Source organism: Drosophila rhopaloa, unplaced genomic scaffold (assembly GCF_018152115.1).
Source record: "Drosophila rhopaloa isolate 14029-0021.01 unplaced genomic scaffold, ASM1815211v1 contig_115, whole genome shotgun sequence".
Classification (NCBI taxonomy): Eukaryota; Metazoa; Arthropoda; class Insecta; order Diptera; family Drosophilidae; genus Drosophila; species Drosophila rhopaloa.
Genome location: NW_025334990.1, coordinates 13,380,471 through 13,404,907, shown reverse-complemented (window position 1 = coordinate 13,404,907; position 24,437 = coordinate 13,380,471). Strand labels below are relative to the sequence as shown.

The 24,437-nt window shown below is 43.6% G+C and overlaps 10 protein-coding genes across 17 annotated transcripts; 7 read left to right on the top strand and 3 right to left on the bottom strand.

Moving 5' to 3' along the window:
* The first annotated feature begins 416 nt into the window (after positions 1–416).
* Positions 417–3,767, top strand: LOC108040876 (TAR DNA-binding protein 43). 6 transcript variants are annotated; one of them, XM_017118531.2, is made up of 7 exons: positions 418–779; positions 1,601–1,864; positions 1,930–2,240; positions 2,295–2,499; positions 2,555–3,186; positions 3,246–3,386; positions 3,446–3,767. In XM_017118531.2, exons 2-7 carry the CDS (start codon positions 1,624–1,626, stop codon positions 3,515–3,517), a joined length of 1,602 nt encoding a protein of 533 aa, XP_016974020.1. In that variant the 5' UTR covers positions 418–779; positions 1,601–1,623; the 3' UTR covers positions 3,518–3,767. The 6 variants fall into 6 exon arrangements, with proteins under 6 accessions (XP_044317821.1, XP_044317817.1, XP_044317818.1 ...); XM_044461886.1 differs by having other exon boundaries at positions 417–779; positions 1,930–2,499; positions 2,555–2,713; positions 3,235–3,386; XM_044461882.1 differs by having other exon boundaries at positions 417–779; positions 1,930–2,499.
* Positions 3,768–4,207: 440 nt separating this feature from the next.
* Positions 4,208–9,643, top strand: LOC108040861 (benign gonial cell neoplasm protein). Of its 2 annotated transcripts, none has more exons than XM_017118514.2 (5): positions 4,208–5,836; positions 7,220–7,573; positions 7,629–8,594; positions 8,730–9,339; positions 9,395–9,643. In XM_017118514.2, the coding sequence occupies exons 1-5, from the start codon at positions 4,339–4,341 to the stop codon at positions 9,528–9,530; spliced, it is 3,564 nt and encodes a 1,187-aa protein (XP_016974003.1). In that variant the 5' UTR covers positions 4,208–4,338; the 3' UTR covers positions 9,531–9,643. The 2 variants fall into 2 exon arrangements, with proteins under 2 accessions (XP_016974003.1, XP_016974002.1); XM_017118513.2 differs by having other exon boundaries at positions 8,652–9,339.
* Positions 6,176–7,102, top strand: LOC108040863 (partner of Y14 and mago). The gene has a single exon (XM_017118516.2). The coding sequence runs from the start codon at positions 6,212–6,214 to the stop codon at positions 6,815–6,817; it is 606 nt and encodes a 201-aa protein (XP_016974005.1). The 5' UTR covers positions 6,176–6,211; the 3' UTR covers positions 6,818–7,102.
* Positions 9,644–10,081: 438 nt separating the features above from the next.
* On the bottom strand, positions 10,082–11,801 carry LOC108040862 (protein 60A). Its single transcript, XM_017118515.2, has one exon. The coding sequence runs from the start codon at positions 11,592–11,594 to the stop codon at positions 10,197–10,199; it is 1,398 nt and encodes a 465-aa protein (XP_016974004.1). The 5' UTR covers positions 11,595–11,801; the 3' UTR covers positions 10,082–10,196.
* Positions 11,802–12,468: 667 nt separating this feature from the next.
* Positions 12,469–16,509, top strand: LOC108040860 (U4/U6.U5 small nuclear ribonucleoprotein 27 kDa protein). Its single transcript, XM_017118512.2, has 3 exons — positions 12,469–12,610; positions 12,669–12,965; positions 15,021–16,509. The coding sequence occupies exons 2-3, from the start codon at positions 12,721–12,723 to the stop codon at positions 15,349–15,351; spliced, it is 576 nt and encodes a 191-aa protein (XP_016974001.1). The 5' UTR covers positions 12,469–12,610; positions 12,669–12,720; the 3' UTR covers positions 15,352–16,509.
* On the top strand, positions 13,299–14,349 carry LOC108040859 (eukaryotic translation initiation factor 6). The gene has a single exon (XM_017118511.2). The coding sequence runs from the start codon at positions 13,514–13,516 to the stop codon at positions 14,249–14,251; it is 738 nt and encodes a 245-aa protein (XP_016974000.1). The 5' UTR covers positions 13,299–13,513; the 3' UTR covers positions 14,252–14,349.
* Positions 16,510–16,796: 287 nt separating the features above from the next.
* Positions 16,797–18,823, bottom strand: LOC108040857 (thioredoxin-related transmembrane protein 1). 2 transcript variants are annotated; one of them, XM_017118508.1, is made up of 4 exons: positions 18,484–18,823; positions 18,107–18,268; positions 17,871–18,045; positions 16,797–17,704 (listed from the first exon to the last, which is right to left on the bottom strand). In XM_017118508.1, the coding sequence occupies exons 1-4, from the start codon at positions 18,660–18,662 to the stop codon at positions 17,219–17,221; spliced, it is 1,002 nt and encodes a 333-aa protein (XP_016973997.1). In that variant the 5' UTR covers positions 18,663–18,823; the 3' UTR covers positions 16,797–17,218. The 2 variants fall into 2 exon arrangements, with proteins under 2 accessions (XP_016973997.1, XP_016973999.1); XM_017118510.1 differs by having other exon boundaries at positions 16,797–17,683.
* A 370-nt stretch (positions 18,824–19,193) lies between these two features.
* Positions 19,194–20,470, top strand: LOC108040873 (synaptosomal-associated protein 29). Its single transcript, XM_017118527.1, has 2 exons — positions 19,194–19,565; positions 19,641–20,470. The coding sequence occupies exons 1-2, from the start codon at positions 19,298–19,300 to the stop codon at positions 20,225–20,227; spliced, it is 855 nt and encodes a 284-aa protein (XP_016974016.1). The 5' UTR covers positions 19,194–19,297; the 3' UTR covers positions 20,228–20,470.
* Positions 20,471–20,865: 395 nt separating this feature from the next.
* LOC108040872 (inactive peptidyl-prolyl cis-trans isomerase shutdown) lies at positions 20,866–22,956 on the top strand. The gene is made up of 3 exons (XM_017118526.2): positions 20,866–21,023; positions 21,091–21,844; positions 21,966–22,956. Exons 1-3 carry the CDS (start codon positions 20,965–20,967, stop codon positions 22,515–22,517), a joined length of 1,365 nt encoding a protein of 454 aa, XP_016974015.1. The 5' UTR covers positions 20,866–20,964; the 3' UTR covers positions 22,518–22,956.
* Positions 22,957–22,974: 18 nt separating this feature from the next.
* Positions 22,975–23,781, bottom strand: LOC108040793. Its single transcript, XM_017118403.1, has 2 exons — positions 23,221–23,781; positions 22,975–23,168 (listed from the first exon to the last, which is right to left on the bottom strand). The coding sequence occupies exons 1-2, from the start codon at positions 23,426–23,428 to the stop codon at positions 22,975–22,977; spliced, it is 402 nt and encodes a 133-aa protein (XP_016973892.1). The 5' UTR covers positions 23,429–23,781.
* Between the last annotated feature and the right edge of the window lie 656 nt (positions 23,782–24,437).

Here is a 24,437-nt window from a genome sequence, read left to right as displayed (position 1 = left end):
AGCTGGTATGTCGTGCTTGGCAGCACTGCTGATGATCGTTTTCGATAAATTATTTTATTGTAGTGATCGCCCGAAACAGTAAGCAGAATAATAAAGCATTACTAAAAATATAAATTTCAAAATACTTACACGATAAAATTAGATAAAACATTATACAATTACTAAAAATATTTTCAGAGAAAATTTATCACCTTGCACAATAATCTTTTTATTTGAAAAATTAATGTAAGTAAATATATCTTTATGCACGAATTTATTTTTATAGTTATTATAATGGTCTTATTTGTTTTCCCGCAAACGACAACTATCGCTTGAAATCATGTGATCATGTTGTTCTGCTGAATGCGTCCAATTCTATTATGACATTTTTCTAATATTTTCTCAAAGCCGGTCGGTATATTTAACTGCCTCTGCGTTGGTCACACTTGTGAAAACGTCAAACGATACATACAGGAAAAAATCGTAACTGAACTGAAAAGATTGAAAAGCCAGGAAATATGGTTCACTTTTCTAAAGAAATAATGTTGAAATATCAATTGTAAATATTACCTGTTTCTTATTACGCACGGATTGAAAGTGGATGTGCATAAATAGCGTGTGTTGTGTCGAAAAACGAGCGTGGAACGTAAAGTGAATACCTGAATTCTGCCTGAGTGTGAATCGAATTCGTGTGAGAGAGTGCGAGCTTAAATCTGCATTTACTTGAAATATAACTAATAATATCAAGAATCGTGTGGGAGCGCTGCCAGAAATCGAATCAGATAACCCCTCTCAATAGTGTAAGAATTGTTGTGTAACCACCTTTTGGGACCTCCGAACTGGGTTTTCGTTTTCCCACGGTGCCTACCTACTGTGTGTTTGTGTGTGTGTGCAGCGTGTATGGGTTTAGTACACTTGCATACACACAGATCAGGATTCGATATATGTATTATGATTACGAACAGCTATTCCTGCCAATAAGTTTTTTTTTTTGCTGTTTTCATTCATTCATAACCAATCTTATTCCCCAACAAATCTTAAGAGTTATTGATATTAATAGAGTTTACCTGATAGTAATATAATATTTAATCTTTTTATAACAACTTTAGCGGTGGTTTACCTTTTCAAGTGTACAAACAATTTTCATTAACACATGTGCAGTCTGTTAAGATTTACATTTTTTTTGTGTTGCGCTAAAAAATATCTTAGTTAAAACTTCTTATTTTTAATTTTATATTATCTCAATAATTAATTAATATTAGTTAGACTTTGATTGCAAAGTATATTTTTTGTGTTAATTACAATATTAGTAGAATTTAGTGGACATCAGAACATTCTTTAAAGAATATTTGATTTTTTTATTTTAATGTAAACCTCTTGTGTTGACTGGGTCATAAGAATATTGTGTGTAAAAAGTTGTTCCCAAAAATCCTTTTTGTTTTGGATCTATTATGAAATGCATCTGGAAAGAACGGATGAACTGAGTGAGTGCATTTCATGAATGCAGGGCAGAATATGTGGGATGCTTCAGTTGATTGAATGATATGTTGGATCATTTCTAGAGCGAAGTGTGAGCCCCGAGCGGCGAACGAGTTCCTTAACCCTTTATCATTTTTAGCAGCTCTCGAAGGATTGTCCGTGGTAATGGATTTCGTTCAAGTTTCGGAGGAGGAGGGTGACGAGCCCATCGAGCTGCCGGCCGAAGAGGATGGCACTCTGCTGCTCTCCACCTTGCAGGCGCAGTTTCCTGGATCGTGTGGTCTGAAGTATCGCAATCTGGACACTAAAGCTGTTCGAGGAGTTCGCTCTAACGAGGGCAGGCTGTTCCCGCCCAGCGTTGACTCAGGCTGGGGAGAATACTTATACTTTTGTGTGTTCCCTAAGGGTGAGGCTTTGTATTTGCCATACAATTTGAATATTCTTAACTTGATCAACATTAATCCCCCACAGAAAACAAGCGCAAGAGCGACGATAACTTGGAAAACTCAACGGCCAAAACCAAACGCATCGAGACCCGCCTGCGATGCACAGATCTTATTGTACTGGGCCTGCCCTGGAAGACAACTGAGGAGAGTTTGCGGGAGTACTTTGAGACGTACGGCGAAGTGCTGATGGCTCAGATCAAGAAGGACACCAAGTCAGGGCAGTCCAAAGGCTTCGGATTCGTTCGGTTTGGCTCATACGACGCCCAGATGCGCGTTCTTTCCAATCGCCACCTCATCGACGGACGTTGGTGCGAGGTTAAGGTGCCCAACTCTAAGGTGAACCTCTTTTTTCCCCTTAACTCCGAACCAACTAATCCTTTTCATTTCCAGGGCATGGGACATCAGGTGCCTTGCAAGGTCTTTGTTGGCCGCTGCACAGAGGACATAAACTCAGACGACTTGCGGGAGTATTTCTCCAAGTTCGGCGAGGTTACGGACGTGTTCATTCCCCGTCCCTTTAGAGCCTTTAGTTTTGTAACTTTTCTAGATCCTGACGTTGCACAATCACTGTGCGGGGAGGATCATATAATCAAGGGTGAGTTAGTAAAGCGTACAATGGGAAACTAAAGTAACCAATATAATTTTTCTAGGCGTTTCGGTGCATGTGTCGAATGCCGCCCCAAAAGCCGAGCAGAATAGAAACCAGCAGGTTCAGAGCTACAATTATAACTCGGCCAACAGCTTCGGCATGCATTCGTACCACCCGCAGGGCAACCATATGAATCCCGGCCGCAACGGACACCACAGAGGTAATAACCAACACAGCGCTCACGGCGGTGAGAGCTCAATCATCGCCAATAATCACAGCAACATTGGCACCGCCGGTTATGGCATGGGCGGCAATAATTACGGCGGAAACTCGGGCGGGGGCTATCATAACAATAGCAGTAATCACTCTAGTGGTGGGAACGCAAATCGCCAGGATGGCGGCACGCAGTATAACAGTAGGCAGGCCAACTTTCACGGAATGAACCAGCCTCACAACGGCAACGTGGGCGGCAGCAACGGCTGGATGAATCGGGGCCACCTGGACATGCCAAACCTGCAGGCGTTGGGCATCAATTCGCAGGGATCGAGCTCCTCAAACCAGGGCCAGAACATGAGCAACCAGTCGATGCTTAATCTGAACTCCTTGCCGATCAATCCCGCCCTGGTCGCTGCCGCCTTGAACCAGTGGAGCCTGGTCGGCAACCAGCTGCAGAATCAAAACCAGGACCAGCAGGCAAGCCTCCACATCTCTATCATTGTTTCAAACAAAAAACTCTTTCAGTTACTTCGCAGGGCGGAAATTTTTTATCGTGGATGGCTCAGAACAGTGGTCACGCCAACAACTTTGGCGGACGGAAGGGATCAAATAACCCAAATAACCCGGGCGCCAACGGAATGAACAAGGCGGACAACTCCGGCTGTAATGACCCACAGGTAGTTATATTATTCACCGCTTAAAAGATGTATTACTCATATTTTAAAATGCATTGCAGAATGGAAACACCGGTTGGTCGAACCAGAGCAGCGGCTCTCAAAACTCCGTGGAAAAGTCAAACTTTCTTTAAGGCGGTACCAATAGCACGACTCGGTACCGGTACCAACTAATGTGGTTAATAATAACGTTGATTTAACCAAAACCTCTGTAGCTTACTTAAATATATGTATTCTACATTTAAAGAAATTAAGAATTGTATTTAATATGTGCTAGATATTTTCATAATTGTAAGTAAAAATGACACTCGATGGAGAATAACACCATTTATAGAACCCTTTGCAAAATAAATTCTGCGCCAAAGCTCAATTTAAAGCACTGTATTTATTTTTTTAATTTCTTTGGAATTTTGTCTTAAATTAAGCATGTTAAATTGTTTTAGCATGTTTGAAAAAATGTAATTTGGGCACATATCAATATGGGTAATTAATAAATAATTATAGGTTTCCTAAATTTCTATAATTTCAATATTATTTCTAAGGTCCATAAAAACAACCAACCTAATTACCGTTTTTTTTTAAGATTATTTTATTTTGCTCAGCCCAATATGGTCGACATATACGATTTCAGAAGGGTCGGTTAATTGTCTACTTAAGCTGTCATATTATTGCCTGTATAAACTTTTCTTTATTTTGTTTTGAATGTTAAAATTTAAAATGTGGTTACTCATCGAACATATTTTGGTGCTTCACATAAAATTGTTTGAGTAAAGATAAAGGAGTATCCCCAATGAACAAGCTTTGCATCAAGCAGAATACAACCCTGCGTGTTTCATTCCGATATTCCATTATTCTAACGAAGCCCGGCAATAACGGAATTTGTTTCAGAGACGCGGATATTTTGACACATGTAGTTTTCTGAATTCCATTGCACACATATGCGATCTCTTGCGAAATGAACAAGATAATACAGGAAAAGTTTATTCCGCAGCAGCTGCTGTATTTTATAGCCGGCAGGCGCTGCTGCCAGCAATTTCCGTGCACATTCCGCACCAGCGAGCACGAAGCCTTCGTGAATTGCGCCCGCTCTTTGGGACTCCGATCGCAGATTGTCCACAGCAATGGCAACGGCTGCGTAAAGGTCTACAAACAGTCTTGTCGCCACTACCTGGAGGAGCCCAAGACGCTGACCATGTCGTCGGGTGCCACGCTAAACATGTTCACCCTGCTGGGCAAAAAATCCTTCATGGGCAAGGACGATTTGGAGCTCAGCGGGGATATGGTCACTCAAAAGCCCAATGCCGCCGACATGCCGTCGCTACATCTTCCCCTGTCCGCCATCCGGCCGCCGAATCCGCGCTTTTGGACGGAGACACAGAGCAATTTTCTCACCAGCTTTCCGGGTCACCTGATGCGCGGCGAGATCATGTGGCCCCTATACTCCAACCGGGTGATCGTCATCAACGCGAACCTCTCCTGGGACAAGTCCGTGTTCCTGCCACTACTCATCCTCGATGACTGCCAGACCAAGAAGTCCAATGCCAAGATCATCTGCATCGAGCGGGAGGGCATTGTGGCCATCTACAACAGCCAGCGGATGGCCAACTTCTTTGGCGAGCAACTTGGCGAGACTGTGGGCATCCAACTTCCGCACCTGAGCTCTGTCAGCTGCAACACCTTCATCATCTTTTCGACGGCCCAGTACTTTCTGCGCTCCCTGGCCAACCATAAGTTCACCAATATCAGTCACCTCGTGATAAACGATGTGCATCTGCATGATCCATATACCGATATTCTGCTCAGCGAGATCCGCGAGGGCTTGAACAGCAACCCAAACCTGAGGGTGGTGCTGCTTTCGCAGATGGGCGAAACGAAAAAGTTCACCGAATTCTTTGGCGAGGGATCGGAGCTGAATATGAAGAACCAGCTGCCGGAGGAAAGGCCTCGCATTTCCTACTTGGACGACCTGCACAGTTGCATTGCCCTTGCCGGGATCCACAGGGGTCCGGACGTTTACAAGGAGATTCCGGACGCTTTCCGCACCCAAAGCCAGCGCAACGAACAGATGGACAAGTGCCTGCAGGCCTACGCAGAATTGGGAACAGATGCGGCCATTCGTCCTTTTCTTTATGCCGTGAACTATGATTTAGTTCCGGTCAACTACCGGCACTCCATGAACGGCAGGACGGCGGTGCACATTGCTTCCGAGCTGAACAACTCCAGTCATCTCCGACTGCTTCTCTATATGGGCGCCGATCCCTATATAGTGGACCTCTACCAACAAAATGCCATTTCAGTGGCAGCTATGAATGGAAATCACGAGTGCATAGATGTCCTGAACAACTACAGCCTGCACGGCTATGTGGTGAAAAGCGCAAAGCCGGATTTCGTGGACTACGATCTTATAATAGACATCATGTATCTGTTGCGCACCAAACCGGAGTATTCACCAGGTGAGTGTACTTTATCTTTTTTAAAGATGATCAGGGATTGTATTACTGAGCTTATTTTTAATCTAATTAGTTGAATATTAAGTAAAATTATCAGGTACTAAAGGATTGAGCTAAGACTTATGCTAGAAATTAAATATTAACTAGAAAAGACTTTTGTTTATGCCTTATACAAGTCCCTATTCAAGGAGTTAGTTTTTAAGCTATGGGTTCAAAATTGGTTAATAACGGTCCTGTAGTGACTTGTTCCATCAGCTTGAATGCGATTTATCGCGGGAAGTGATGCCCTCAACGCCGCGCAAAAAGTTCCATCTTCAATGAAAGCTATCGATTAGTATCGCCAGGCAATTGGGCATTGTTTTTTATAGAAGCAGCAAGATGAGCACCTATCTACAGAGCAGCGAGGGCAAGTTCATCCCGGCCACCAAGCGGCCGGATGGCACCTGGCGCAAGGCGCGTCGCGTCAAGGATGGCTACGTGCCACAGGAGGAGGTGCCGCTGTACGAGAGCAAGGGCAAGCAGTTCGTGGCCCAGCGGAGTCAGGCCGGAGTGCCGCCTGGCATGTGTCCCCTGGTGGCCGCCGAATCCAAGAAGGAGCGCGAGAAGCAGGAGCGGACCAAGGCCAAGAAGCAGGACAAGGATGCGGCCAGGCAGCCAAAAGCGCCGACGCCCGGCGTCCTAGTTGTGTCGCCGCCCAGCACGTGTCCGCCGCCAAAAGTCAATCAGCAGCCCTCTGGCAGCCGGGAGATCAACTCGTTGTCCAGGGCCTTGGAGGACACCCTTAAACTGGACGGATCTCAGGAGGTGGATCCCGCCAAGCAATTGAAAAAGCTGCGCAAAAAAGTCCGCGAAATCGAACAGATCGAAAGTAGGATACAGGCCGGCGAGCAGAAGAAGCTTGACAAGGATCAGCTGGACAAGGTGAAAAAGAAGTCGGAGATCCTGCGGCAAATCAAGGCCTTGGAGAGCGAGCCGCGCTCGTAGCCCTAAGTGCCAGTTAACTCAGATACTGCTATATCCTCACCCTGTGAACAAATCACCGACCAGATGTCGCGCCGCCTCACACGAAAACACATACATGCCTATGTCTGTTAAATAGTTATATTAGTTTTAGCCGAAGATGTCAAAGCCATTTAGTAATATCGATCTATTTTATTAATGTGTGTCTGTCTTAAAACCTAGTTTATACGAATGAAGGAGTGCCGCGTTTATTTATGTATAGGTAACTTTGTAAATCAGATTTAATAAATTAAACCCATTTAAAGCAAACACTATTAAAATAAGTCTAATAGGTCTATTGGTTCTTACTTGTGTAATCTTTAAACTTATGTAAACGAGTATTTTTAATGAACCTAAACCACTTCACTCGGCATCTCTGTTTTTCAGGCAACATCCTCATAATTTTGCCAACCTATTACCATATTGTTAAGCTAAACTATATGCTATTGAGTCACTGTCTGACCGGCAATTTGCAGGAGTTCTCCATTTTCCTGTTGCACGAGAACATGAGAAAAGAATATATCGATGCTTTGATCAATGCTCGCGAGGACACCGTGAAGGTGGTCCTCACCACGGATATAATCGAATCGCTCTTCCTGAAGGTCTCTTTTAAGTACGAAATAGATACCGCCTGTCGGCTGAACCACATATATGATAGCAGCACCTACAGCGGGGAGGATCGATACGAATGGGTGGCCAAGGATTGCCTCCTGCGAAGAGAGTTAGTTCTCGATCTGGAGGGTTAGTACTAGTAATATGTGGACTAAAATAACTAGCTTAAACTATTTTTCTCTAGCTGCTGATGCGCAATGCTTTCGTTTGATATCCAAAGAGGCTTTTGAAGAGCTGGGGGAGACCAGTCAGCCACGCCTGAAAACCATGGAGCTGGACAAGATCTGTTTGACGGTTAAACTACTATCGCCCAACATGATAATTAGTGAATACCTTGGCTTAACAATCTCACCCCCGCCGCTGATCAACGTGCATCATGCCGTGCAGTTCCTCAAGAAAATAGACGTGCTGGATGAGACTGAGGAGGTGACTTGGCTTGGTTGCCGGTTGCAAGACATCCCTGTTCCTTGCCAACTCGGCCGTATGCTGATCTTTGGCATACTGCTGCGGTGCCTGGATCCAATACTCACCATTGTAAGCTCGTTGTCCACGGCAGATCCGCTGGGCATTCCGTTCAACGAGGACATCGATCACTTGTGGGACAGATTCACCATTTACATCCAAAAACGCATAAAGAACGAGCGGGCACGCCTGGCCGATAATCAGCTTTCCGATCATTTCATCTTCGTGCGCCTATTTCAGGAATGGCAAAAACGACTGCGTAACAAGATAGCGCCACTATATCTGACGGATGAATATGACTTTGTGCTAAACGGATTGATGGAACAACTCAGCTTCACGCGCACCGAGCTTGTAAGCTCCTTGCGGGCATCCAATTTGATTCACAGTCGTGGAAAGCTGAGCATTCTGAACCTTAACCAGATGTCTGGAAATTGGCATATTGTGAAGGCGGCCTTGACGGGCGGCATGTATCCAAATATTTGTGCCGTAGATACCGGAAAAAATTGTTTGAAATCAGCCTTTTCCGGGAATGTTTACCTGCATCCCAACACAGTGTTGCGTGACTTTTTGGAGCCTTTAAACACTTCGGCTTTGAATTTTCGCACACCATGGATTGTGTGCACCAAGCAAAAGAACCATATTATATATGCCACCTTAGTTGTACCCTTGGCAGTGGCCTTATTTTCTGGTAAGCTCATAAGACATACATTTTTTATAGTCTTATATGTATGATTTATTTACTAAGGACCTCCCCGTCTTCGACTTTCTCAAATATGCGACACACAAACGACTTCGACCGATCGCAACGTAAATCTCTTTATAGATGAGTGGATCTGGATGGTTATGTCCAAGACATCTGCGGAGATGATCATGAGAACGCGTCAGTACTTCTTTAAAATGTACCATGAATTGCTGAAGCACTGCAGCGACCACGAGATGTGGTACACCGACACCGTAACGGGTTCAAATTATGCCGCACTGGCGGAAACCCTGTCGAAAATCTTTGAGAGCGAGGAGTCTTTCGTGGGCTTTCCCAAGCCTCCGTCCACTAATTTTTTTCCAACTATCCAGCTGCCAGCCTTGTACCTTCTGACCGTGAATGAGCAGTTCAGTTGGATTCGGGAAATTGATGAGAATCTGGCGTTGTTCCAAAAGGCCGAACAATTTAACTCCCATTTCGTGGAGAGGCAGTTTTTCCTGCTTTTCTCAGAGGGCGAATGTGAGGAGTTCTACACTAGGAGCACTGCAGCCTATATTGAGAGTGTTCTCGGCAAATTTGCCAGACCCATTGAGTCACCTAACAGACATATCTTTGTGATTTTGTACAGAAAAGATCCACCATTAATGCTCAGCGTTAGTCGAGCCAAAACTATTAATGGTGTATTTACGTTGAAGGAATATTTCCGAAACTCCATTCCAGTGCATGAAATTTTGTGAGTATAAAATGCACTCCAAAAAGCATTCAAATCTAATGTGCTTTCCTTTTAGAGAGGCTTGTATATCGTTAAATGTTAACGTGCCAGTATTTGATGGTCGCTTAATGTCTTGTCTAATTGACAAACGTGTCGGAAACTTAATTATGGATCTGTTTGCATTCCGACATCATTGGATTCACAAGCGATAAAGCTTGGTTTTTGGTTAATATTTTCATTGTGTGTTCACAGCCAGAATCAAAATTAGTATGTATGTATGTATACAACCCAAATATCATTGCTGTCTGAATTTGGTTTATCAGTATATAATGTTGTTTTTACCTGAATGTAAACTTTACAAGTGATTCGCTTGATCATTTTTAATTGGAGTAAAAACTAATCAGAATCATAATAATAATAAGTATGTATACCTTAGCATTGTGAAGTCATAAGTATTTGCAAGTATTATTGTTTTTACCTGAATGTTTATTTTGAAGGTTATGTATGTTGAAGAGGAAACTAATCGGAATCAAAATAAGTGTGTATACATATCTAAACATTAAGGAACCATTTTGATATTATGTTTTGTTTTTACCTGAATGTTGATTTTATGTATACGACTATTTTTAGTTGAAGTAACAGCTAACTAAATGATACGACAATAAACAGCTATGCTTACTGAAAGTAATGCCATAGTTCTTGTTATTATAATCCGGATATCTATGGCCATTTGCAAACATTTTTTAAATAAATTTCATTCCGATTTCAGTTAGGTACAACGCTGTATATTTCTATAAAAAATATTCGAGATTAGTACAGAGATGGACATCTACACAGAAATGCTTTAAATTGCTTAATTACTAAGTGGTAAATTGAATTCAATGGCACCCGCAGGATTTCACAATCATGTTTCTATACTTTTTCAGGTTTACATTCTCGTCGTTCAGATGGTACAGAACGGGGAGAGCTCCCAACCTGGTCGGAGCACAGCAGGGTTTAGGCACCTTCTTGGGTTCCAGCAGGTGTACCAGAGTCTGGACGATCGCGTGGTTTGTGGCGTTCATGTGCGCGTTGAGCGGGAAATTGCACTCGCCGCTGCAGTAGAATGCGCCATAGCCCTCCGGAGCGATGATCCAGTCGTGCCAGCCCAGATCCTTGAAGTCTATGTATAGGGTCTGCATCTGGCAGCTGCGCGTGTTCTCCATCGGTTCCAGGAGGGGAACGTTGTTGGGCGACACCGACTTCTTGCGCTTGCGCGGATGGCTGGCACTACGCTTGCTCCTGTGGTGACTGCTGTGGGCCGTCGCCTTGATCAGCTCCGGTCCCCGGAAGAAGCCGATCATGAATGGCTGGAACTCGTCGTCCACCTTGCGGTGAATCAGCCCGATGTCGTCCAGCTTGACCTCCCGATCTGGTCGGTTTACGGCATGTGCTCCAATGTAGATCCCGTGGTTTTCCTTCGACTTGACCAGCCACTCATGCAGACCCTCGGTCACGTTGAGTTCCAGCCATCCGACATAGTCTCCCGTGGTGTTCACCGAGGACAACGGCTCCATGGTTTGCTGGCCCTTCGGCCCGTTTCCAATGGCATAGACCGTGATGGTAAACTCCCTGTTTGCTGTCAGCCACTTGCCCTCGTTGGAGTTCTGGTAGATGCGCAGCTCGGCCATCACCAGGTAATTGTCGTTCGGCACCTTGGAAACGTCGAACCACAGACGGCGGCCGTGCTCGTGACGCAGTTCGTCCACATTGTGGTGGCGCTTGTTCAGGAAGGTCATAATGATGTCGCTCTCATCGATGGCTCGCTTGTCCAGATCGGTGATAAAGTTCTTCTGCTCGCCGGCAACGCCCTCATCCTCCTCCTCCCCGAAATCGGCACTTCTCCTGGACCGATGGCCACGTTCGTAGGAATCGTCGTCATCGTCCTCGTGGTCGTGATCGTTGCTCAGGCCCTCCTCAGCCGTGATACGATGATACACATCGAGCAGGAACTTTGGAGCCGACTTCCGCATTGATAACGGGTGGCTGCTCAGATGGGCAGGACGCTCGGCGATGCCCAGGAACTCGAGGATCTCATAGGACACGTCCAACTTGTCGTCCTCGCTCAGCACCCGGTGCATGATCGTCTGATCCTTGCCATTGTCTATGTAAATCCCCGACTGGGTGGCCTCCACGGATGTCGGCGTCGTCGCCACGAAGATGAGCAAAACCAGACCGAGTCCCAGGGAAGCCAGAACTGCAACAGCCTCCGAGGTATTTCGCAGACCTGACAACATATTGAATACTGGACGGATCGGTTGCGATCACTATGTTTCGCTATGTTCAGGGGCTATCTACTGCGCGATAGCATTCAGGTGTACACAAACATTTAATTGCTTATTTCGAGAGTTCTAGCGAACCGCAGGTTCTGAAAATTCTGACGCACTTACGGATTGTTGTGTGTATCTTAATCTTCGAGATGCATTTTCTTTGCGTTTCAAGGAGTTGGCAGCACCGCGAAATCATAGATCGAACCAGAGGAACCGCCATTGTAGTAGTTCATTTGAACTGTGATCGCTGAATATTTTTAAGAATACTTAAAATATATATTAGAGGTACAAAAATAATGGGAGAAATATGTATATTTCATCTATCAATGGCGAATAAGTTTTATTAATCACAAATATATATACAGAATATGCTATTTTGCTACTCATTAATGATTATAATGATCATCGAAATAAATTTAAATATATTCTATTGTTATACATTTTATTAAATAACAAATATATTTTTTAAAACTAAAAGCTAACTAACAACTTGGGTACGATAAATATATATACCGGGTTTATTTATACGTAGGTGGTATAGTGAAATTCGAAAATTATTAAGACAAAAGTAAATGATTAATAGATTATAAATAAATACACAGAAATAATAAACTACCACTTCGTTTTTTTATCAAATTTTTTTCTTTATTGCTCAACATGTTATTGAAAATTCAATAATTACAATTATCAGTAAAACTAATCATTAATAATTACAGATATTTCGTTCAGTTATATCAGCCGGATCACATTTTTAAAAAATATCGAGTTAACGATTTCGATGTATTGTCGTGAGTCACGATATGGCATATCGATATAAAGATATCTTGATATGTTTTGGCCATCGCATCCCTTGTGTCTTCATTCCGTTTCGGCGTCGCGGCGAGATAACGCGCGTTGTTTATTTCTGTTTTAGTTTTAAGTTAGCGCGTTTTTCCCCACCGCCGGTGTCGCCCAAATAATGCTAGACACAGCATAAAGCAACGGTGAGCTGGAATAGTCAGATAGAATGGCCACCACATAACCTAACCCATTCATGCCCAGGCAAACCATCTAGTACTTAAACCGCCACACAAGCAGAAACGGAAACGGAGAAATGGGCCGCAGTCGGAGTCCCGCCTCGCCGGCACACAGGAGACGTGAGAAGGAGCGATCCGAAAGGAAGAAGCGCAGGGAGCGCCGTTCCCGGGAAAGAGAGGCCATCGGAGTGGCCCCAGCCGGAGGATCAGGTGGAGGAGGAGGAGCAGGAGGGGGCCCCAGTCGCCGTGACCGGGAGCGCGACCGGAGTCGCAGCCGTGAACGGGAGCGGGATCGTGATCGTGCGCGGGGCCGGCGTTCTAGGTGAATAACAAAGTGTAGTGTACCAAAAGCCAAATCGATAAGTATAAAACTAGTGACTAAAATCTAGAAATAAGAAGTTACATCAGGGGCGCATCCAGGTTAAATCAAAAGATTTTAAGGGGGTAAACTATCCCCCATTACAAAATCTTTATAAGATCGTAAATAGCGACAGGAAAATAAGTAAAACTTAGGCATTTCTTTTTAGATTGAGTGTTTAAACAGTTAGATTTATGGAAATAATCTAGGTATTTAAAAAGTTTCCCGTTTACCCCCTTTAACCACCCTCCCAGAACTTGTTTATTTACTCGCAAGTATCGATAGGCCCCCAGTTCGATAGGCAGACAATCGATGGCTATGCAGCTCTGGCGGCTCAACATAAAAAATTACCACGTGAAGTGAAATTGTGCGAATTTCATCACGGTGTTTAAATAGTTTTCCGGCCATATAAACCAAATCCAGAGGCTCTAAAGATTCGGGCTCAGTCAGGCCAGTAAATCCGATAAGAGAGTAACCACTAAAAGAAGAGCAACCCGGAATATACAGAGAAAATGGCGCTGCGCGTGCAATTCGAGAACAACGACGACATCGGCGTCTTCACCAAGCTGACCAACACATACTGCCTGGTGGCTATTGGCGGATCCGAGACCTTCTACAGCGCCTTCGAGGCGGAGCTTGCGGAGACGATCCCAGTGGTGCACGCCAATGTGGGCGGCTGCCGGATTATTGGACGCCTCACTGTGGGCAACAGAAACGGCCTGCTGGTGCCCAACTCCACCACCGATGAGGAGCTGCAGCACCTGCGCAACAGTCTGCCGGATGCCGTGAAAATCCAGCGCGTGGAGGAGCGCCTGTCCGCCCTTGGCAACGTCATTGCCTGCAACGATTATGTGGCCTTGGTTCACCCGGATCTGGATAAGGAGACCGAGGAGATCATCGGGGATGTACTGAAAGTAGAGGTCTTCCGGCAGACAATCGCCGACAACACACTTGTGGGCTCATACACCGTGCTGAGCAACCAGGGTGGCATGGTGCACCCCAAGACGAGCATACAGGACCAGGACGAGCTGTCGTCCTTGCTGCAGGTTCCCCTTGTGGCGGGAACAGTAAACCGGGGCAGCGAGGTACTCGCCGCCGGCATGGTGGTCAACGACTGGCTGTCCTTCGTGGGCATGAACACCACGGCCACAGAGATTTCGGTGATCGAGAGCGTCTTCAAGCTGAACCAGGCACAGCCAGCCACGGTTACGACCAAGCTGCGAGCGGCCCTTATCGAGGACATGTCCTAAGCGACACCATTTACCACCTTTTATACTTGGTCTAAGGATTATCTGTTATCTACACAATGTCATATAAGAGCGAAATACAAAACAAAATATAAAAAAGACTGGAGCTGCAGCCATCTTATAACTATTTCGAAGTAGACACATCTGTTATAGTTTGGGAGAAATTGTCTTATAACTTCAGAGATCTATAACTAAAGTTTTTTGTTTTTATAAAGCAAGCGCAAGGTTACTTGAATATATAAGTTTTCAGGAAATATCCCATAAAAATTTTGAGCTAAACCTTAAAGAAATCTTTTTTTATATATATCAAATGGAAAGCAATTTTATTATTTGGATAATTTTATTGAAGTACTAGTCACTAGGAGCTTAATTTTCTTCCTTAAAACGAATTAATTTGATTTTATATTAATAACCGGTTATAAGCTTTTATTATAAGATCTTTTGACATCCGCCCTAGCCGGTTCCCAGATGCATTTATGATTACTTAGCTGGTTTTTGGGCCCTAAAATTATTATGAATGAAAACTCAAATTATTTGCCAAAAACCTAGTCTTAAATGAGACCTTTAATGAAGCAACCCGACCGGTTGCAAAGTGTCGCATTTCGCTTAATTAAAACTTCAAATTGCACAATCGGGTGCACAATGCTCAAGGTCGCCCCAGTTAATTCCCAGGCTCGTTGCAATTCGAATGCAATCAAATCAACTGGTCCTGTCACTCACCAACTGAAAAGTATTGAAACTCACAGCTCACAATGCAATTTATGGTTTGCAGATCGCGGTCGAGGGGCGCCGGAGGAGGAGGCGGCGGGAGCAGCGGCGGCAACAGCAGCTCTGGACCATCGACGTCGCGAAGGACGACGAGGAACAATGCGGCGGCTACAGCTGCCGACCGGCCCAAGATCAACGAGGCAGACCTGGAGGGTAAATCGCCGGAAGAGGTCGAGATGCTCAAGACAATGGGATTCTGCACGTTCGACACCACCAAGAACAGGAAGGTCGAGGGCAACGATGTCGGAGAAGTGCATGTAATCCTGAAGCGAAAGTACCGCCAGTACATGAATCGCAAGGGTGGCTTCAACCGGCCGCTCGATTTCGTGGCCTAGCAGTCCTTTGCTATTGCCATCTCCACATCCATTTCCTTTGCCCAACTAGTTTGCTACGCTTTTTTACTTGTCCGTGCCCAATGGGCGACGGACGAAGACCTGCAATTTTATGCAATAGACCGGTTTACGAAATTCAGCCAGCTTTTGGCCCCATCAAAATTTCCACTCATCAAGCAAGCTCTGCAAGAGGACAGCCTCATCACACTCATACCTCAATTAGTTATTTAGTAGTTTAAGCCTGAAGTGCGCCTTTGTTATAAAGTTGGCCCCCAAGTTAATTTTACAACAAATATCTGGGGCTGAAAGCAATTCCAACCCTTCTCGGTTGGAGAATCTGCTTTCAGCTGCAGTTGACGACGCACGACGATTGCTTTTTGAATATTTCAAAGTAATTAACAATTGTTTTTGTTGACATCTAATCATTTTGTACGAATACGAATTAACTGAAGCCAGCCTGAAACCGAAATTCACAACAGCAAAATTTTCAAACTCACATACAGACAATTACTTAAAGTATTTGAAAACACACCACAGCCCAAAACGAACCAACTATCCGTATCCCTGTCATAATCCTTATCCTGATCCCTAAGTCCAAAACTACCCAACAAACTTCCTCCATACGCTGCAATAGTACAACTTTTACAACCAAACAATATATATCAAATATATATTTTATATATATAGAAATTATAATATACACACACACCACAAGTACCTTATCCCCGAAACCCCCAGAATGAACCTTACAATAGCCATAGCAATTTGTTGAAAGAATTATAATTTGTTTAACAATCAAAATGTTGTAATTAATCCAGTTAATTCCGATTTAAATCACAAGTGCCAACAGATCAGGCAAACCAACGCTGAAGATGAATCACGTTTTTATAGAGATATTTGTATATTCATTTTGTACTCTTTTTATAAGATAGACATGAATATTTGTATGCCGCAACCAGCAAACTATTATTAAGAAATAGTTACCGATTTTTTTTGACTTTTGAAAACATTATGTATTTGAAAATTTAAATAATTTCGGCCACACAACCCACACACATCTTATATCAATTATTTGTAGTTTTACACATAAACGAAATTGCAGGGATATTTTTCTTATTTCATATTCTCCTACAATAAACTGATAATAAATTTGTAAAACCATTTCTTATCCGTGGACTCTTGTTTATTAAAATTGAATATGAAAAAATAATAAACCTTATGGAACACTGGTATTGTATGAAAACATTTGCGGTAAAATTATAAGCAGCCATAAATAATCGAAAGCGAATGGGGTTGTTTTTCAAAAACAAATGAAATAGAATGTCTATTCTTTAAATATGAATTATTGTCCGAAGATTATTAGCGTTATTTAATGGACATGAGTTAGTATTTAACAACAAAACCAAATGTTCCACTGATATTAAAACCAGCTAAATTAATATAGACAGTTTAATTGGTTTTTAGTTTATTTTGTAATACGAAAATTTAATACAATTTGCAATTTGATTGAAATTCAATTACAAATGAAATGCTTAAGAGAAGATAATTGTGTAGAAAACAATGAGAACACAAAATACAATGCTTGGGGAAAGAAAATACATGTGTACGACTAAAGTTAAATTTAGTTATTGTTACGCTTGTTTTCGCTTAATAGATTATAATTTTGTTTTACATAATTAAGAAATACATGAGGTGCCGTTTTCTGGCTAGGATTAAGTGGGGGAAACAATCAGTTTTGTGCGCAAAGGCAAAGCAGGGGTTCTGCTTGAATGATGCTTGGTAAGAGGTTGCGTTTCTCTCGATTCTGTGTGTTAGTCTTTTTGTTGCCGCTTCTGATCGCTAAGGCTGATCCTGAGGGACCCGGCTGCACCTAATCGCCCTTGCGTGGCTTGCGCTTGCGCACCTGTTCCGTCTTTTCGGGCGCAGCATCTCCGGCCTGCTTGGGCTCCGGCTTCTCAGCCTTCTCCGGCTCGCTGTCGGCCTCCTTCTCCTGTGATGCCAGATCTCCCGCCTGCTCCTCGCTGTCTTCCTCCTCCTCGTCGTCATCGTCCTCTGGTTCTTCCTCTTCACTCTCGCGCTGCTCATCCTCGTTTTCCTCGGCCTCACCATCATCCTCGATCTCCTCGGTGGCCAAATCCTCTACGCCCTCGGCCAGATTGTCCTGCGACTCGGAAAAGCTCTGGCGCTGCGATTTCTTGGGTGGATACACAAAGTCCACAAGGCACACGAGCAGCAGCCCCAGGGCGGCGCCCACAAAGATGGTGGCGATGGCGAAGAGGGCGTAGGAGCCCCACGTGGGCAGGCCGTATTCCTCCTGCAGGCGCCCGTTGAAGTCCTTAAAGAGTTTTTGGGTGTGCTATTAGTACATGAACCCAACATACAAGACAATAGCAGAGAGCAAAGACCAGAGTAATGAGTAATGGGCGCCAATCTTTTGGGTCAGCGGGGATCACTCCGCTGATAAGCTTCCGCTTATGTCTCATGCAATGAACTGAGGTGATAACCAGGCTAGGTGAACGTACCTTAAGAGTGTGTGACAGCTTGAAGAAGTAGGACAGCACGGACATATGGATGGTATCGGGCTTTTTCCATGCGGACAGCGGTTCGATGCTCTGCCACTGCTGCTTTTTCACAAAGTAGAGGAGAGCATCGCCATCCCGGGCACCACGATACTGCCGGAACTCGCCATCCTTGACGCTGGAAGGGATTAAAATAGTTATTCTATAATTCTTGAAATTTAAAGGGTTATATGTCTCACTGGTAGATGGTGGGCAGGGCGGTGACAAAGAAGCGTCCGCTGAGCGACGGCGAGGTGGTCACATCGATCTTGGCCACCTGCACCTTTACATCCTTCGCAACTCCGGCAAAACGCTCCCATGTGGGAGCCAGATTCTTGCAGGCCGGGCACCACGGAGCAAAGCTAAAAATATGGGAGGAAAACACACGTTTTTAAACCAGATGCCAGGGGATGAGTCATCATGCCACAAAGAAAGGAATGTATGGCATTCCAGAGAAAGAAAAAACCAGCTTGCCGGCTGAAGAAAGCCGACGCACCACGCCCCGTTCGCATTACGTCAGGGGCTGCCGGGGTGCCATGTGGATGGGTGACACAATGGTATACGCTTTCGCACTTACAACTCAATCATCCACTCGCCCTGGAGCATCAGGTGCCAATTGTCCTCGTCCAATTCGATTAACTTGCCACCTGGCTGCAGTCCTGACTGCGCCGTCGCCGCATCCACCGACTGCGCTGCCGCCGCCAGCAGAAGCAGCGCCGCACATGACGCGGCCACAAAGTGTGATTTGCAATGCATTTGAAGCTGTTCTCGATCGCCGACGAGTGTCCTGAACCTTGTGACGTTCGGCTGCTGCAATTTGCTAAATTAAACTAAAGTTTCTGTCCTATTCAGTTCCAAAAAGTTACAAAAAACTGCGACGCCTGCTGGAAAATTGATAGAAACGCTGGTTCGATATCCGTCAGTGATGGCAAGCTACTTTTTTCCCGCCAAAGTGGCAGGAGGGGGATTCTATAAAAGTGATTTTTCGTTTTGCTCATTAAAAAGTAATTTGCTTAATTGAAATTTGAACAAACATTCCGTCCCTGAACTCGGCTTAATCTTAATTTTAAGCTTATTACACAGTACTTATAATAATATCATAGTATTTTACCAGTACTAAATGAATCATGACTTAAGAGCTTAAGTTAAATAAAGAAATTTGAAATTTCTTTGTTGCTGTTCAGTAAATTAATGCTTTCAATTTTTAGATATATATTTTAATATATCGGTGGGAGTCATCGCATCTGTTAAACTAGCTAGTTTTAGTGTCTACTTTGCTACCATCCCTATTGCAATCGATATTTCTTAATCGACGGACAACAACAAAGAATATAAAAGTTTATGAAAACACAACAAAATTAGACAATTTGGAAATTTATCTTGTCCCTAAGATGGCCTATAATTACCTGCAGCCAGTAAACAATCACTTTGATGACGTGGACAAGTTCGAGGACGTGGACGATGAGCTTTTTTTGCAGAACAAGCGAACTGGAGCACCCAAGGCTCCGCAGCAGCGGAGCACTAATCCCTTTGAAATTGAGGATGATGACGAAGACGAGATAACCTCATCGCCCTCGGTGGCCGCCCAGCGACTGGCTTATGCGGAAAAGAGGAGGGCCATCGAGCAGCGAACTCTGGACTCCACCAACAAGAGCTTGGGTAACCGTAACCAAGGGGGTCAATTGCCAGCCAATTAAGGGGCGTAATTCAAATATGTATTTTTTTCATCCCAAGGCTTGCTCTACGAAACCCAGGAGGTGGGCAAGGCCACGGCCGTGGAGCTGGCCAAGCAAAGGGAGCAGTTGGAGAAGACCTCCCACCAGCTGGATGAGATCAACTCTACGCTGCGCTTTAGCCAGCGGCACCTGACTGGCCTTAAGAGCGTCTTTGGCGGCCTGAAAAACTACCTCTCCGGCAACCGGGATCAGCCCTCCTCCGCTGCCGGTTCGCCCACGGCCAGTCAGTCCTCCCAGGAGGCCAATAGCAACATTGATTTGGGTGCTTGTGGCGGAGCAAGTCCCTCCGCTCCGCTTTCTCCAGCCGAGCGCTACGACAATCATCCAGTAAGCCAGCTACGCGGCGATCCCAGCAGTACCTACCGTACCCAGCGGCAAGCGGGAAATCCCTTCCAGGCCCAGATCGATGCCAATTTGGAGGAAATGTGCAGCAATCTGTCGGTGCTAAAGATGTTGGCCACTGATCTGGGTGGCGAAATTGAGTCGCAGAACGAACTGCTGGATAATATGAACTATAAAATCGAAGATGTCGACTTAAAGATCCACAAGCAGAACAAAGACATGAGCAAGCTGCTAAAGAAGTGAACGGGGAATCGTCAAATACCTTATATTATTTACTGCATCCTTAGAATAGCCCCCTTTATTATACAAATCATAGTCATACCGCATATCGCATGATGAGCATTACACAACGCCATTAAGAATGCATTCCTCATTATGTTTGTTAGTTTTTTATTATTACACTACAAAAAGATTTTCTCGTTGGAGTGCTTGTGTTTGGAGAGCGATAAGTGTTCAATTTTGAATAAACATTCATATTAAACGGAAGTGATGTGTTGCTGTAGCAATCTTTGTTCTAATAGGCGATACATACACAGCGTCTTTGCTATGTTGACTGCTGATGTAGCATTACGGAGTAGATTTTGAAAAGAAATAATGGGTCATTAAATTTTTTTGTTTATTTTCAAAGATTTATAGTTTACAGAGATGTGAATAGTTAGTGCGCATATTCTTACGTATTTGAAATTTATAAGATATTTCAGCGCAGAGTTAAATATTTTTAATTGTATTTATTTGTACGACTTTAAACCTGAAAATATTCTTGATAAAGCGGAAATTTTGGTTTTAAATAAGAAAATTTTAATTTTGAATGCCTTTTCAATTTGAATTTGATTACTATCAAATCCTTTATCGCTATCGAAACAGAAAATCGATTGCAAAACTAAGCCATCACTAGAAAGCTCCGTCTCTTTTCAACAATACAAACTAAAGCGCAATTTCGGAAATTTCTCAACGGAAAAAATATAAGATTTCTTTTAATTATGGAAGAGTCCTACTTTCCCTGCAGCCCCCAGTTGCTCAAGGAGCCCTTGTCCTTTGCGTAAGTCATTAAACATCAATTCTGCAATAAGCACGTGGGCATAACCATGATTTGGTTACTACTGCAGGGAACTTGTGAAAAACGGCGCTGAATTCGAGGTGGACATGTCACATCAGAATAATAATGGCAGTAACGATTTTCTGGGTGGCGAGAGCGACAGCGACTATGAGGATGCCGAGGACGTGGATAACGTGGCTCTGCTTTCCCCGTGGACGCAGTCCTTTGACGAGCTGCGTGCCCTGATGAACAAGATCGATGAATACATCTACAAACGGATCACCCGCGAGGGTCACGTGGAGCGAGATCTGGTGCCGGAAAAGGCCAGGGTTTCGATCAGGTACAGTGGCTACTGGGAGGGCGATAGCCATCCCTTCGACTCTTCCATGCTGCGGGGAACCAAGTTCGAGTTCGAGACTGGCCAGAAAATGGTGCTCGAGGGACTGGAGGCCGCTGTGCGTACCATGCGCCCATACGAACAGGCCGAGTTCATCATCTCTTACAAGCTGCTCTTCCGGGAACTGGGATGTCCACCACGCATCAAGCCCAAGGCGGACGGGCTCTTCAAGGTTGAGGTCATCGACTTCTCGCTTATAGGCGATGCGGAGGCCATCGATGCGATCCCCAAGGAGGATCGCGACAAGTTCTGCGTGGTCTATCCCAAGGCGCAGGACTTGCATCTCCATGGCAAGGATTGCGTGAAGCGCGGGAGCTATCGGAATGCGGCGACTGCCTTCGAAAGGGCAGTCAATTCCTTGAATTACTGCCGAATGGCCAATGACGAGGAGGAGCGCAGGCAAACCGCACTGCTGATAACCTTGACTGTAAGAACCAAGAAAGCTTATTACATGAGCTGAGTTAAAGATAATAATCTTACGATTTTCTTAATCTAAGTAAAACAAATTTTTAGTTCGATTATTGATTATCTTTCGTAAATCGTTTCAGCAAAACCTGATGATCGTCTACAATAAGCTGAACAAGCCGCAGCGCGTCTGCATCATGATGAAGTCCCTGCGCCGTCTGACCGAGAACGATCCCTCTTGCAAGGCTCTCTTCCAAGAGGGTCGCGCCCTGTCCGCCTTGGGTGATTATGACCGTGCCCGTAAGGTCTTTCTTCAGGCCCAGGCCAAGCAGCCGGAGAACAAGGAGATAAGCGATGAGATTATCAGCATGGACAAGAGAATCAGCCAGTACCAGGAGGCCACCCGCGATTTGTGGTCGCGGGCTTTTTCGGCAAAGAATTCACAATCAGGCGCCCCGAAAACGGCAGCTGAGGTGGAGAAGGAAGCCAAGGATCAGAGTTTCAAAGATGAAATAGAGGATTTAATCAAAGAGTTCGAGAGCTCTGGAAAGAAATCGATAGGATTTTCCCGTAAAATGTTTTCGGACAAACAGTTTCGAATGATTTGTGATTTGGTCAGGGATCACAATATGAAACTAACATTGTCTCCCATTCACGAGGACGTCTTGACTTTGTCCAAGTTGGATGTCAATTAGGACTAATCACTATTTAATACTTTAAAGTTTGCATTACCTAACTCATTCCAAAAAAATCAAAATGTTACCAAATATGAAAGTACTTTAACCAAGTTCTAAAAGAACTTTAACTATTGCATTTAACTATGTAGAAAGAAAAGTAAGTCTTGTGCTATTACCAACTTGGGTATCTGCAGCTATTTTAGATAAAAACTTTAATCTCAAAGTTATATTTTCTTAAATATCAAACTAATACATACAAATTTTCAATGAAGACCAAGGTATTGGATGACTATACCATAATTAATTACCTGAATTAATTTACTTCGATATTTGCAGCTATTTACGATAAAATCATGAATCTCAAAGTTATATTTTATTCAAAAAACGTTCTTGCAGAACTATACCTTTGGTTATTACCTACAATTAAACGTAAATCTTGTACGAAATCGAACATAAACTGTAGTTATTATTCCATTCACATTACATTTTTCTTTTCCAGTTCCTTGGCCAACTGACGATGCAGGCACTCCAAGCAAGCACATCCTTTAACATGTTTGAGTGTGGGCTCCAGGATATGAACATCCTGCATCTCAAAGCTGTTCGAGTCGTAGGTGGTGAATGTTTCCGATTTAACGAACCTGCAGTATACGCAGGTACAAATTAAAATACCTGGGGGTATACAAAAGTTAAGCAGTTTGTTAAAAGGGACTATAAACCTTACATATAGAGACTATCCAAATGAAGAGCAGGATGAGCGGACAGAAATAATTGCTGACCATAGGAAGCTCACCATTGCTGAGGCTTGTGTTCTTTGCGAAGACCCCAAGGATGTTTTGTATAAGAGTTTCTGAATTGGGTTTGGCCATAACAGTGGCTCTAAGAAAGAGAATCTTAACCATAACCGAAAATAAACTTGGTTGAACTGGCATTTTCGATGCTTTTCAAACGTTTTCAGTTGAACAACTGTAGTCTGATAAAAGCCAATGGCTTATTCAAAGCATTATTTTGTCCAGTTCGCGAATGATAAAAAACATGTGTGTAACTTGTAAGTTAGGATAAATGTGTTTTTAAAACCATGTGGCGATAATTTTTTTTATAAATCAATTGAATGCAACTTTTTTTGGTAATTATATTTATTGGAAATAAATAAATACTTTAATTTGCACAAATTCCATCTCTAACCACCGTACACCATTTGTAACCATCGGATACTTTTGCAGTAGATTTATCCATGAGACTGGCCAGCAAAATCAATATAATAAAATTTTGAAGCAGCATGTTAGCGTCGATATTTAATTCAAAGTAAAATTTAATGAGTTAGATTAGGGAGTTTTGCTATATTATATTGTACATGTTTTCCCGTACCCCATGTCAAATTAATTTTAGCCGGTTATTTCCTTTTAATCAATTTTCACAGTCTGGCGGCTTGAGTCTAAAGGCGTGAACTTGTATTCTAATTTTCATATAGTGTACCTTTAAGTGCAATCTAACCAAAATATTGTTAGATAAAAACCATAATTATCTGTTTTAAAGGAATTCTTTTGCAGTCTTATTTTTAAAAAACTTGATAAGGAGAAAGAGAAATTGCGTTAGATTGCAACAAATTTTATTGGCTACTCTGAATGATTTTAAAAATTAACAGCATTCCAAAGGCTTAGCAAAGTTATATAAAATAAAAGAAAAAATTAAAAATTAATAGCTTCGAGTGGGATTTGAGCCCGCGTAACACTACTTTGTAGTCTCGCATCTTACGCCCTACGCCACGTGACCAGCCGGCCGCCGCTAAATATATCTCAAGTTAAGGCCGGCCGAGCGGGTTCTATTATGTGATTGCTTGAGATATTGTATAGACGAGACCTGAACGAGTGCGACCGTGGCGTTATGGGTAGAGAGTCGTGCCGCTAAACAAGTACGAGTTCATATAAAAACTTTGAAAAT